Source organism: Artibeus jamaicensis, unplaced genomic scaffold, assembly GCF_021234435.1.
Source record: "Artibeus jamaicensis isolate MK-2021 breed Jamaican fruit bat unplaced genomic scaffold, CSHL_Jam_final scaffold_754, whole genome shotgun sequence".
Taxonomy (NCBI): Eukaryota; Metazoa; Chordata; class Mammalia; order Chiroptera; family Phyllostomidae; genus Artibeus; species Artibeus jamaicensis.
Genome location: NW_026522054.1, coordinates 7535850 through 7549269, shown reverse-complemented (window position 1 = coordinate 7549269; position 13420 = coordinate 7535850). Strand labels below are relative to the sequence as shown.

At 64.7% G+C, this 13420-nt stretch overlaps 1 protein-coding gene across 1 annotated transcript in view; it reads left to right on the top strand.

Annotated features, from left to right (window-relative positions):
• Nucleotides 1-13420, top strand: part of CACNA1S (calcium voltage-gated channel subunit alpha1 S) — a 33997-nt gene that overhangs the window by 8475 nt on the left and 12102 nt on the right. The window contains exons 7-25 of the mRNA XM_053659529.1: nucleotides 417-520; nucleotides 1225-1367; nucleotides 1740-1821; nucleotides 3583-3743; nucleotides 4187-4412; nucleotides 5047-5254; nucleotides 6190-6310; nucleotides 6976-7090; nucleotides 7279-7372; nucleotides 8072-8141; nucleotides 8267-8399; nucleotides 8729-8858; nucleotides 9431-9490; nucleotides 10522-10628; nucleotides 11108-11195; nucleotides 11460-11567; nucleotides 12349-12401; nucleotides 12669-12815; nucleotides 13156-13357. Coding sequence (XP_053515504.1) covers nucleotides 417-520; nucleotides 1225-1367; nucleotides 1740-1821; nucleotides 3583-3743; nucleotides 4187-4412; nucleotides 5047-5254; nucleotides 6190-6310; nucleotides 6976-7090; nucleotides 7279-7372; nucleotides 8072-8141; nucleotides 8267-8399; nucleotides 8729-8858; nucleotides 9431-9490; nucleotides 10522-10628; nucleotides 11108-11195; nucleotides 11460-11567; nucleotides 12349-12401; nucleotides 12669-12815; nucleotides 13156-13357 — 2352 coding nt within the window. The remainder of the gene's footprint in view (nucleotides 1-416; nucleotides 521-1224; nucleotides 1368-1739; nucleotides 1822-3582; nucleotides 3744-4186; nucleotides 4413-5046; nucleotides 5255-6189; nucleotides 6311-6975; nucleotides 7091-7278; nucleotides 7373-8071; nucleotides 8142-8266; nucleotides 8400-8728; nucleotides 8859-9430; nucleotides 9491-10521; nucleotides 10629-11107; nucleotides 11196-11459; nucleotides 11568-12348; nucleotides 12402-12668; nucleotides 12816-13155; nucleotides 13358-13420) is intronic.

The following is a 13420-nucleotide window of genomic DNA, read 5'->3' as shown; positions in this document are numbered from 1 at the left end:
AAATCACTCGCCACTTGAAAGGTGGTCCCTTGTGTGGCCTCAGCTCTGCTGCAGGGACCCAGACATACCCCAGCCCCTTGGAGGCGGCCTGTCCCAAGTCATGGATGCTGGTCATGAGGCCGCTGGCCCGGCTCAGGTTGAGACTCCACTGTTTCTTCTATGTTGAAATCTTTTGACTGTAAAGAAACCAAGTAGGGGTGGGCTCTGTGAGCGAGTCAGGCCAGGGAGGGGCCTGTTGGAGGGAGAAATGGGTCAGCATCACCTGGGCCAAGTAGAGGGTCAGCAGGAACCCCCCCCGGGAGGTCCTAGGTTTTCAGGAGAGAAAAAGCCCCCCCAAGGTCCAGACGCCCTGTCTCCTTGCCCCCAGGGTTGGTGGAGTGGGCAACTCAGTCAGGCTAACCCCTCTGTCCTTCCAGGTCAACGATGCCATCGGGAACGAGTGGCCCTGGATCTACTTCGTCACCCTCATTCTGCTGGGCTCCTTCTTCATCCTCAACCTGGTGCTGGGTGTCCTGAGCGGGTAAGGAAGCCCAGAGGCAGCTGGGAGGAGAGAGAGGAGGAGGAAGAACAGGACAGGGAGCCGTGACTTAGAAGTCCGCACGTTCCTGCGTCCCCTGCGGCTAAGGGCCTGCTCCCTGGCTAGCGAGGAAGAGGCAGGTGCTGCAGGCAGGGACCCTTCCATTGTCCTTTATTCTCCCTTCCCTGTGAGCCTCCTTCTGTCCCTCCGTGTGCACAGCCTCCTGGCCCTGGCTGTGCCCGGGCTCAGCACCAGGGTGCCCACGAGTTCCCAGCTGTGCTGGACGCTCCCTTCTGCCCTGCACGGTGGCCTGAGGGTCCCTCCCCAACCCTCGAGTCCTTTCCTGTCACCTGGTTCTTTCAAGGCCCGTGAGTGCTCCCTGGGAAACTGGAGCATCCGTGGCTGATTCTGTTCTGGCAATGGACCGCCGGGTTCCTGACCCCTGCTGCCCCCCAGGGCAAGGCAGGAGGAGTGGAGGGAGGAAGAGAAGACATGAGGAGAGGGGCTGAGCGTCCCCAAGGGCTCCTGGAGGCGGCATGGGGAGGGGCAGGGAGAGCCGCTCCTCAGCCCCCGATAAGGGCACCTGCACCCCGGACGTCAGCTGGGCCACGGTGGGGGGGGTGCCAGCCACAGACTGTCTGTCTTTGAGAAGGTCCACCCTTCCCACGCTGCCCCTCCTCCCTCCGGTCCTCCCTGTCCCACCACAGGGAGTTCACCAAAGAGCGGGAAAAGGCCAAGTCCAGGGGAACCTTCCAGAAGCTCCGGGAGAAGCAGCAGCTGGAGGAGGACCTCCGGGGCTACATGAGCTGGATCACGCAGGGCGAGGTCATGGACGTGGAGGACTTAGAAGGTTGGGGCCCGGGCCCTCTTCTGCCCCAGCTCCCCTCCCGGGGGCACCTCCTCCCTGGAGCCCCCGCAAGCTGGGGGCCCACGGAGCAGGCACAGCACTGGGCTGTGCAGGTGAGACCACCGAGGCCCTGAGAGGTGAGCAGCTGGTCCAAGGCCTTGCAGCTCCGAACATTGGCCTCCCGTGGGCCCAACGCTGCGAGGCCTCACCTGCCTGCCCATCGCCTGCCCATCCAATGCCCCTGCTGTGCTCCTGGTGGCCTGGTCCCAGGAAGGCAGGGGCATCCAGGTCCCCCCAGGGCCTGCCATCCCAGGGGCCCCCAGCCTGTAGCCCTTTCTGGGTGTGTCCAGCCGCACGGGTCTCTCTTGTCCCCAGGGAAGCTGTCGCTGGATGAAGGTGGCTCGGACACGGAGAGCCTGTATGAGATCGAGGGTCTGAACAAGCTCATCCAGTTTGTGTGAGTGCCTGCCCACCACCCGGCCCCCAGCCTGGGGCCCCCCAGACACTCATCAGAGCCCCGCCACCTCCCTCTGAGGGCTTCAGGGCCACTGCCCCAGTCCCGTAGCCCTGTTATGGACTGCTGCCACCCGAGGACCAGAGTGGCGTGGGCAGGGCGGGGGTTTCTGGAGCCTCTGCCGGGGAGGCGCAGGTGTGCCTTTGTGGGGTGGAGGCTGGCCCCGTTGCACCCTCGTCCCAAGAGCACGCGTTGGTTTGGGTGGCTGCTGTCTTCTACTAATTCTGACATCACCGAGGTGGTGAAAGATGGAACAGAGAAACACATCACAGAGACGTTGAAGGCCCCTCTCCCTGCACAGGAGTAACCATGGTAACAGCAGCATCCCCGAGGCCTTTCCACGTCTTCCTCTCTCGCTGTCTCACACTCACATGCACACATGCACACGCACACACAGGGCAGGTTTACCAGATTTTGTCTGGGCTCCTCCCACCACGGGGTGATTTACAGAATCACTGTCACTTCAGAGCCAGGGCAGGATCCGGCCCCTGGGAGACACTGCGTATCAGATGCGTGTCAGGTGCTCCTTACCTACTTACGTTTGTGACTTAACAGGAGCTCTGGAGGCCAACTTCAGATGCCTCTTTTTGTTGTTATTGAGACATTGTGTTTAGAGTAGTTTTAGGGTGAAGCTGAGGCAGAGTTGAGCGGAAGGTACAGGGAGTTGCCATATCCCTCACAGCCCCCCACAGGCACTGCCCCCCCACTCTCAGCGCCCCCACAGGATGGTGCACTTGGTACCCAAATGAACCCGCACCACATGTCACCGTCCGCCAGCATCCACGGCTGCCAGGGGGGTCGCTGCTGGTGCCGGACGCCCTCTGGGTTTGGACCAGAGTCCGCAGGACCTGTGCCCACCGCTGCTGCAGCACACGGGCGGTCTCGCTGCCCCAGTCCTCCCCCCGCCCCGCAGCTGTGGCAGCCGCCGTGGTTCCTGCTGTCTCCACTGCCTGGCCGATGGCGGAACGCCACGCAGTTTTCCGATTGGCTCCCTTCAGGAAGCTCCTCCCAGCCTTCACGTGGCTTCATGGCTCACACCCCTTCTTCTGGCATAACTTCTGAAAAACGTCCCACAGTAAGGGTGCTTAGTAACACTTTAAAGGAGCCCACGGTGCGGGTACTTGGTGATACTCAAGAACATCTCATGGTGTGTAGACTTAGAGACATGGAATGACGCTTTCAGTCTGGGCTCGTGAACAGACTCCTGCGGGCAACAGTTCTGCCAGAGGGTGAACGTTTCTGCTGGCAAATCCCCTCGAAGCCCCTGCTGGGTCACAGGCGCGTAGACGGCACCCCTGGCTGTGCGCTGCCAGCTCGTTTCCAAAAAGCCCCGACCGTCCACGTGCTGGGTCGGCAGCCACCCGCCACCCGATGCCGTCAATTTGCTAAAGAACCACTCCCGTGGCGGTCACGATGCGGCACCCAGGGCCGGGCTCACTAAGACGGGAAACGCGGAGCCCCGCTCCCCACCGGGCACTGTGCCCAGGGCCGCACGCATCGCGTCCTCTGTCCTGGGCATCACTGTCGCTCGCCTTTGAAGGAGGGAGTGTGGTAGGAAGAACAGAGGTCTCAGACCAGTGTGGCCGCTCACATGGCTGCGGGGAGGGCCGCTCAGACCCCGCGTGGCTGGCCCGGGTCTGCCTGGAAGCCGGGACTCAGGGACAGCAGCAGCCCCTGGCCTCCTCCTGCTCTGTCCTCCCCCAGGCGACACTGGAGACGGTGGAACCGTGTCCTCCGCTGGAAATGCCATGAGGCGATCAAGTCCAGAGCCTTCTACTGGCTGGTGATCCTGATTGTGGCCCTGAACACGCTGTCCGTGGCCTCAGAGCACCACCACCAGCCCACGTGGCTGACCCACCTGCAAGGTGAGGCGGGCCAGGGGGAGGCCAGCCGGTGGTGCCGAGAGCGTGGCGGATGAGGCCAGTTGGATACTGATGTCGGTTTCTAGAAATTAGGGGCTGGCGGCACCTCCTTCTGGGCAGTAACAGCAGTGCTGCGGGAGACCCCCACGGGGGTGCTCAGGTGTCTGTGCAAACCGTTCCCGCCACGGACACGGGACATAAAGCACACAGCTGCCTAGGGGCCCAGGCTTCCAGGGCCAGAGATCTCTCACCACGTCTGTGCTGCCCACCGGTGAGGGTGGGGCACGCCCACGGGCTCTCAGGGAGCAGAGAGAGCAAACACACGAGGCTGCTCAGCCGGGGCGAAGACAGCTCTGAACAAATAACCGGGGGGCAGGTGACGGCTTGGAGACGGGCGCGGGAGTCCGAGGCGGACGGCTCAGCCGGCCTGTGCCCCCCCACCCCAGACGTGGCCAACCGGGTGCTGCTGTCCCTCTTCGCCATCGAGATGCTGATGAAGATGTACGGGCTGGGGCTGCGCCAGTACTTCATGTCCGTCTTCAACCGCTTCGACTGCTTCGTGGTGTGCAGCGGCATCCTGGAGGTGCTGCTGGTGGAGTCGGGCGCCATGAGCCCCCTGGGCATCTCCGTGCTGCGCTGCATCCGCCTGCTGCGCATCTTCAAGGTCACCAAGTGAGCGGGGAGTTGGGCGGGCGCTGCGCTCCTCGGCTGGCCCACGTCCCTCTCATCGCGCACGGCCCGGGGGCCTCCGGTTCCCGCGAAGGCACCCCTGTCTGTGCAAGAGAAACACCGTCCCCTCTTTGGACCACACTCCTCCCCTTTCTTCCAACCTCTTCCCACAGTCTTAGGGGAGGGAGGAGGAGCCTGGGGCAGAGGAAGGAGAGACGGGCAGGGGGAAGAGGGGAAGGAAGAGGAGAGGAGGCGAGGGAAAGGGGCTGGGCGTACGGAAGGGGAGTAGGAGGCGCCGGGAGGGCGGTGAGGGGACAGGAGAGGGTGGGTGGACCTGTGAGGCTGACGAAGTGCCCCCCCCCCGAGCTGGGTGTCTTGTGAGGCACATGGACCAGAGTGGTCCTTACTCTCGTGGGTTCAGAGTCCCGCGGTAGAAGCAGAAGTCACAGCTGTCCTGTGAACGAGTGTGAAATGGCACACCAGATGGGTGCTGTGACGGGAGGGAAGAGTGGAGGGCACCGCGACCCGGGGGCCTCCCCCTCTGGGCAGCCCGCCCCCCGCCTTCCCCCAGCCCACCCAGCCCCATGAACACCCGTGGGAAGGGACGCCCCCTCCACCTCTCTACCACCCCCTGCAGGTACTGGACCTCGCTGAGCAACCTGGTGGCGTCCCTGCTCAACTCCATCCGCTCCATCGCCTCGCTGCTGCTCCTGCTCTTCCTCTTCATCGTCATCTTCGCCCTGCTGGGCATGCAGCTCTTCGGGGGCAGGTATGACTTCGAGGACACAGAGGTGCGCCGCAGCAACTTCGACAGCTTCCCGCAGGCCCTCATCAGCGTCTTCCAGGTGCGCTGCCCTCTGGGGCCGAGGCCGCTTCTTGTTCCTCCGCATCGGGGCGGGCGTCGCCTCCTCCAGGAAGGCTCCTCGGATCTGCGGGTTTGAGGCCGAGGTCCCTCTGCAGGCTCCCTCGTCCCCTGTGGCTCTCTCCATGATGACAGTTGCTCATCTGCCTACTCCACGCTCCTGAACGGGGAGCTGTGCCCACCCCAACCTGTGTGCCCAGCAGAGCGCTGGCCCCCAGTCAGAGGGCAGTTTGTGAACAAATGGAGTTGGGGGGCTGGGAGTCGGGGCGCCTGTTCATCTGTCACGTGCCGCTGCTGCCTCTGAGTGCCAAGCCGGACGGGGTGGCCTCCCTCCCCACAGCTGGGTGCTCCCGAGAAGCACGCACCATCTCTCACCCTGCAGACACGCCTCAGCCAGCGCACACGGGAACCGCCCCAGGGAGTGGGACTGGGGCAGCCAAGTCCCGCTCCCAGAGCCACTGAGCTCCCAGGGCCCAGAGGCCGCTGGGGGAGCTGCCCTGTGCAGAGCCAGGGCACCCCCTCTGCTGTGCGGGCCCTTGTGAGGGGCACCCCCATGGGGACAGTGGAGGGGCAGGCGTGATAGTCGGCTGGCCCAGCCCCAGTGCAGGCTTCTCTGTCTCCCAGTCACCCCCGGGCTGGGCAGGCGTAGTGTCTTTGAGACAGTTAACACCTCGTGCCCTTTCTGGAGGCGGGGGGGGGGCCAGGAGGCTGGGTGCACACTGTGCAGTTAGGGACGGAGCACAGGGAAGCAGTGGCCCCACTCAGGGACACGCCCACTCTGTGGCCCTGCAAAGCCAGGGATGAGGTTTGCACTCATTGCAGGATGTGTGGGGGTTCAAGCAGGGCCCTGGGGTCTGGGCGGGGGTGGAGGGGGAAGGCCTGGGGCCAGGTCAGGATCTCAGTCCCCCCACCCCCCAGGTCCTGACAGGGGAGGACTGGAACTCGGTGATGTACAACGGCATCATGGCCTATGGCGGCCCCACCTACCCCGGCATGCTTGTGTGCATTTACTTCATCATCCTCTTCGTCTGTGGCAACTGTATCCCTGCAGGTGCAGGGAGGGGCTGGGGGAGGGGTGGGGGAGGGTCTTAAAGGGCGGAGGGCAGCTCCCAGGCTCCTGGGGGGAGGAGGGAAACAGGACAGGGCAGCGGGTGGGGCGGGCAAGTGCAGGAGTCACTGTGGGATGCTCCTTGACCGGCTGCAGGGGAGGGTGACAGGAGGTCACTGCTTGGGGGAGGAGCCGTGAGGAGCCAGCCTGGGGCAAAGGCAGGGGGCAGGCAGCGGGGAAGCGGGGCACCAGGCAGCCGGACCTTGGGCAGAGTGACTGACAAAGGGGCAGATGGGAAGGCGAGGCGGGCGGGCAGAGAGGGCCAAAGTGCCGGGCCAGACACCTGCACCGCGGGACTTGACATGATGAGCGGGGGCAGGGCGGGACCCCTGTCCCTTGAGCCCCCATGTGTCTGCGAGGCACTGGGCTCAGTCCTGGGCAGGAACGGGGTGGGGCTCAGGGCCGCAGGGGAGCCTGGGCCCTCTCTGGGCACCCTGGGCAGGAAGCGTGCCAAGGATGTCCATGGCCCTGTGCCGAAGCCCTCCCACGGGGGGAGCTCTAGCCAGAGGGTCTCTGGCGACCCCACCCAAGACCAGGCAGGGAGGACCTGGGCCCCTTACACTCACAGCCCCAGCCCCTTAGCTGGACGCCCTCAGACATTCTGCTGAACGTCTTCCTGGCCATTGCGGTGGACAACCTGGCCGAGGCCGAGAGCTTGACCTCCGCCCAGAAGGCCAAGGCCGAGGAGAGGAAGCGCAGGAAGATGTCCAGGTGAATGCCGCGTCCTGGGCGGGGCACTGTCCAGTGGCGCTGGCGTCCCAGCTCCAGGCAGGTGGCTCTTTGGAGCTTGATTCTCAGGGTCTTTGGGGCAGGATCCCCTAAGGAGCCTCGACCTCGGCAGATCCTTGAGAACTTTCTAGCTCGGTCTCCACTTTGGGTTTTCTTGGTTTTCAATGCAGGGGTCTCCCAGACAGGCCAGAGGAGGAAAAGTCGGTGGTGGCCAAGAAGCTGGACCAGAAGCCCAAGGGGGAGGGGATCCCCACCACTGCCAAGGTGAGCCAGGCACAGGGTGGTTTCAGAGGCAGGTCAAGGGCAGGCTCCACTAGGAAAGTCCCCTGGTTTATCCCAACCCGAGCCCGAGGGTGCTGGTGGGGTAGGGTGGGAGGTGGGAGACAGGTGGTCAGCCAGGTGAGGGCGCCTCCCCCAACCCCAGCGGGGGACAGTCCATGGCTACAGCCCCCACAGGTGAGCCTTTGTGCTGAGAAGCGCAGATGCCCCACCTGCGACCCAGACTTCCTCAGAGCCCCAGGGCTCCACCCCCTGTGACTCGGCACCCCTTTTCCACCGAGAGGCCCAGACTGGCTTCCCACCGTCCTACCTGGAGCGCCTTGCCCCAGCCTGGCCCTGCTCAGCCTTCCTGGGGGCTGACGTTCCCTGGGTCAGAGGACGACCCCTGAGGGCTGGGGGTCCTGGTGGGGGCGGAGCCTGGAGAAGTCAGTGGGGGGTGCGCCGTGCCTGCCACCAGACAGCCTGGGGTCCTGGCTCCACCCCGAGGGAGCTGGGGCAGTTGGTTGGACTTTCCGGGCTTGGCTGGTCATCTGTAAAAGGGGATGACTACAGCGCCCCCGTCCCCAGGGCCATAGGGAAGACTCTGGGAGTGAAAGCCCACACGGGCCCTCCCATGAAGGTCCCGTAAGTGGACACCCAGGCCCCGTTTTCATCTTCCTCCTCCTCCTCGTGTTTCTCCTGCAGCTGAAAGTCGACGAGTTCGAGTCCAATGTTAACGAGGTGAAGGACCCCTACCCCTCGGCTGACTTCCCAGGTGAGAGCCCTGACCCTCCTCCTCAGGGACCGTCTGGCACAGGTGCCCGGATGGCACCCCCCGCCCCCCCCCAGCCTGTGAGCGTCTGAGACAGACGTTGCAGCAGCGAGGCCCCCTCCCGACAGGGGATGACGAGGAAGATGAGCCCGAGGTCCCAGTGAGCCCCCGGCCACGGCCCCTGGCTGAGCTGCAGCTGAAAGAGAAGGCGGTGCCCATCCCAGAAGCCAGCTCCTTCTTCATCTTCAGCCCCACCAACAAGTGCGTGTCCCCTCGGCCGGCTGTGTGGGGTGACTCCCGGGGTTCTGGCCGTTGGGGCTGTCCCCAGCTCTCCCAAGACCCCCGTCTCCCGACTCTGCACCAGGAGAACCCACTCCTGGAGCTTGGGGTCTTGTGCCCTGCCTGAGGCACTGCAGCTCCGGGGGGGAGGAAGGCTTCAGCCTCGCCCATCGCTGGCACCGGGGGGCTGGGTGCACTGGCTCTTTCTGGGGGTGGTTTTAGACAGGGCCTGCGTCCACCCACAGGACAGAGGCAGGTGAGGCCTGAGCGCCCAGCAACTCACGGCTCTCCTGGCCCTCCTGTCCCTGCAGGATCCGCGTCCTCTGTCACCGCATCGTCAACGCCACCTGGTTCACCAACTTCATCCTGCTCTTCATCATGCTCAGCAGCGCCGCGCTGGCTGCCGAGGACCCCATCCGGGCCGAGTCCATGAGGAACCAGGTGCTGGCGGCAGGCTGGCCCTCTGCCGCTCCACGTCCCCCGTCCCTCAGCCAGGCCCCCCCCCACTGCAGCCCTCAGCCAGCACACGCCTTCCTCTGCGGCTGGTGGCAGCTGTGTCCTGCATGTGGCTATGGGCACCACAGCTTCTTAGAGTTCAAGTCCCTTCAGGGTAGAGACTGCCTGGTGCACTCCTTCTGAACACTCGTCCCAGCACGAGCACAGTCAGGCTCTCATCCTCTGGGCTGAATGATGATGGTGATGATGGTGATGGTGATGGTGCTGATGGTGGTGATGATAATGATGGTGATGATGGTGGTGGTGATGATGATGGTGATGATGGTGATGGTGGTGGTGATGATGGTGGTGGTGATGGTGATGGTGATGGTGATGATGGTGGTGATGATGGTGATGATGGTGATGGTGATGATGATGGTGATGGTGATGGTGATGATGGTGATGACGATGATGGTGGTGATGAGGATGGTGATGGGGGTCATGGTGGTTTTGATGGTGACAATGACATCGTTGCTTCATCCTTTCACTCGCTGACCTCTCTCCCTTCCTGTCCCCAGATCCTCGGGTACTTTGACATCGGGTTCACCTCTGTGTTCACCGTGGAGATCATCCTGAAGGTGAGTGAAGGCCACGGGGTGGCTTCAGCGTGGGCGTGGGGCGTCTCTGGGTCAGGAAACCAGACCCGAAACATCTCCAGCTTCCTCATATGTCACTCCCTCTGGCCGGATGGCAGGGACGAGGGAGAAGCGAGAAGGTGCAGGGAGGCTGGGGAAGAGCCAGAAGCCAGGGGACCGGAGGGGTTACAGCCGGGGAGAGGGTTGAGCGGGAGCGCAGCCGACCCGCAGCCCGCATGCCTCTCAGCCACTCGGCCGAGCGGGTGCGGAGCCTCGGGGGTCTTCCCTGTGCTGAGGGCACTGCCAGCAGGGCAGCGGACCCGCGTCACCAGTGGCTGAGAGGCCTCCCTTCAGGCGGCCCTGAGTGTTGCCCTGGGCGGGTTTTGAACCTGGACAGGATTTCTTTAGGAAGGGAGACCAGGGGTGGTCCAGGGGACTGCATGGCGGCCAGGGCGTTGTGGGAAGGTGTTTGTGAGGGGCCCAGAGAGCGGCCCTTGCCTTGGGGAGATGCCTGCATCTCGGCCTGGTTCAGAGGCGGCCAGCGAAGGCCTCGGCCCCATCAGATGTGCAGGGCAGAGGTGGTTGAGCAGAGGGCCTGGCGGGTTACCGAGAGTTTATGAAAGAAGCTGAGAGGTGAGTGAGGGGGTGGCCAGGGTCCCGGGGGCTGGAAAGAGAGAGGTCAGGGCCCTGGCGATGGTCTTCAAGTCCCTGGGGGTTGTTCAGCTGACTCAGCCGTTCGTGGGGCTGAAGGGACTTCTGGAGAAGCTTCCGGGGCAGAGGAGGAATTGTGCGGTGTCCTGCGGAAGAGGGGAGGCCAGGGCTTCCCCGCTCCGTGGCCCCATGGGGACAGACCCTGTGTCAGGGTCCGGCACGGCTGCCCCAGAACCGAAGTGGAAAACAGAACACACACACACCCCCGGCCGCTCCACCTCCTCGGAGCAGACCCAGGGGACCCACCCTCGAGCAGCCCCTCCTGGTCCGGTGCAGCCCCGCCCCCGCCAGCCCCAGCCAGGGCGCTGCCTGTCTCTCGGCAGATGACGACCTACGGCGCCTTCCTGCACAAAGGCTCCTTCTGCCGCAACTACTTCAACCTCCTGGACCTGCTGGTGGTGGCCGTGTCCCTGGTGTCCATGCGGCTTGAGTGAGGGCCCTGCTACGCCCCGCCAGGGCCTGAGAATGGGAGTCATCCACTGGGGAGGCTGTCTCAGAGCCATCGATGGGGAGCCAGTTCCCTGGGGGTGTCACCAACTGGGCTGAAGTCACAACGCCCAGTGGGCAGAGCCACGAGCTGGAGACCAGGAGGGGACCAGAGAGGGGAAGGCAGTGTCAGTAGCCCTTTGGGGAACCTGGACCCACACTTGGGCTCCCAGTCTGATGAGGCGGAGGAGCCTGCACCCCTCCCCTCCCCTGCCCTGCCCTCCCCTCCCCGCCAGGAAGCCTGTTCTGTGCGCTGACAGGAGAAAGAACTCGGCCCCAGAGCAGGAGCAGCTTTCCCCAGGGGCAGCCCACGCCCAGCCCCGGGTGCAGGGGTGGGGGTGGGGGGAGTGGAAGGCACCTCGAGGCCCAAGGGGAGGGGCTGGAGGGGCAGGGGCTGAAGCCTGCCCTCGGCCGCCTGCCCAGGTCCAGCTCCATCTCCGTTGTGAAGATCCTGCGGGTGCTGCGCGTGCTGCGGCCCCTGCGAGCCATCAACCGAGCCAAAGGGCTGAAGGTGGGGGCCCTGGGTGGGCCCTGGGCAGGGAGGGAGAGGGGCTGCAGGCCCGACTCTCCAGGTTCAGCTGGGCACGTCCCGTCCCCCTCTGCCTGTCTTTGGGGGTGGCCGTGGGACTGGGCAACCATGCTCCCAGGGACCTGTGGCCGGCAGCCAGCTGGGGGCAGGGGGCCCGACGGTCCAGGGGTTCCCGTGGCCGGAATGGCAAGGGGGGGCGCTGCAACCCAGCCACATGGCTCCCCTCCGCCCCGCCCCCCGCCGCAGCATGTGGTGCAGTGCGTGTTCGTGGCCATCCGCACCATCGGCAACATCGTCCTGGTCACCACGCTCCTGCAGTTCATCTTCGCCTGCATCGGGGTGCAGCTCTTCAAGGTGAGCCCGGGCCGCAGTGGCCCTTCCCCCTCAGCAAAGGGGCTCCACACCGAGAGGGCGGCTGTCCCCAAGGCGCCCCGTGCACCTGCCACGCCCAGATTTCTGTGGTTCCCCTCAGGGTGGGGGTGTCCCCTATGCCTGCCGGGCCCTGCAGTGGCCCCTCTGTCACTCTTGCCCACCCCCACCATGCCAGGCCTGCCCGACACACGCCCCTGCCCAGTCCTGCAGCCCCGCCCCCTCAGACACCTAGGCTTCCGAGGCCCGTGTGCCGTGGGTGCGTCTCTGTCATTTAGTCTCCCAGGAGCTTCTGCGGGTGGGGGTCTGTCTTCACTTGCTGGTCTGGGAGCGGACCCACCCTGTCCTCAGCTCCTCTCCAGGGACCAGCCCTGCTGGGGTGTCCCTCCCACTGAGCAGACCTCTGGAGCCCTCTGGCTTTGGGGTCACCAGCGCCCTGGCTCGTCCTTCCATGACCCAGTCCTCTCCCTCCCCACAAATGTCCTGTTTGCAAACTGTGAGGTAGAACCTTGGCCACGCTCAGTCACATGATGGCCTTCGCCCCCTCACCCCTTGAACCCAGACAGGGCTGCGTCTCTGGGTCAGGGCCTCAGTGGCCGGCTGAGGGCTGGGACTGTTTGGGGCCCCCGCCCCTGGTCTGGCCACCCTCTGCGAAGAAGACACCAGCTCTTCCTTTCAGACTGCCTGCTGCCCTTCCCCCACCCAACCCCACGGCACTCCTGTTTCCATGACAATGTGTCTGTCCCTTCTCTCCTTCTGGACGCAGGGCAAGTTCTTCTACTGCACCGACCTGTCCAAGATGACAGAGGAGGAATGCAGGTGTGTCGCGTGGAGGGCCACCACACAGGGACATGTGTGAGGGGCCGGTGCCGCTCCGGGTGGAGGAGCTGGGGGCAGAGCCCCTTGCCCAGGAGGGGTGCTCACAGAGGGGGCCACTGACGGGGGAGGGAGGGCCCAGCAGGTCCCCTCTGGTCCCATCTGGACATCAGCTGCCTGCACACTCACTGCCCAGAGCCCAGAGGACATGGTGGGGGGGACAGCGCAGCCACGCACGGTGCAGTGACCACGGCCCCCACCACGGCCCAGGGGCCATTACTACGTGTACAAGGACGGGGACCCCACGCAGATCGAGCTGCGCCCCCGCGAGTGGATGCACAACGACTTCCACTTCGACAATGTACTGTCCGCCATGATGTCCCTCTTCACCGTCTCCACCTTCGAGGGCTGGCCACAGTGAGTGGGGGCCGGGCTGGGGCCCCTTGGCCGCTCCCAGGGGTGCTGGGGCACTGGCTGGGGTGCTCTGGAGGACTGGTGTGCTGAGTGCTCACTCCGAACAGAGCTGGGCAGGGCCCCCGGGCAAATGTCCCCTGTCCCCATCGGCATAGGCCTCTCTAATCGGTGAGGGCAGGGGGGGCGCCCCACAGGAAGGCAAGGCCTGTGTTCCGGGGTCTGTTCCGGCCTCCCCCACATGACCCAGACCCCTGTCCCGACACTTGCCCTTCACAAAGCCCCCCTGAAGGGTGGAGCCTGCTGGCCTGGCCGAGTCCCCAGCCCACCCTGTCCCCCTGCCCAGGCTCCTGTACAGGGCCATCGATTCATATGAGGAGGACAAGGGTCCCGTCTACAACAACCGGGTGGAGATGGCCATCTTCTTCATCATCTACATCATCCTCATCGCCTTCTTCATGATGAACATCTTCGTGGGCTTCGTCATCGTCACCTTCCAGGAGCAGGGGGAGACGGAGTACAAGAACTGCGAGCTAAACAAGAACCAGGTGCCCCGGAAGGGCCCGGGCCCAGGGCGACCCCGGGCCTCCCACTCACACCCCACCCCTTCT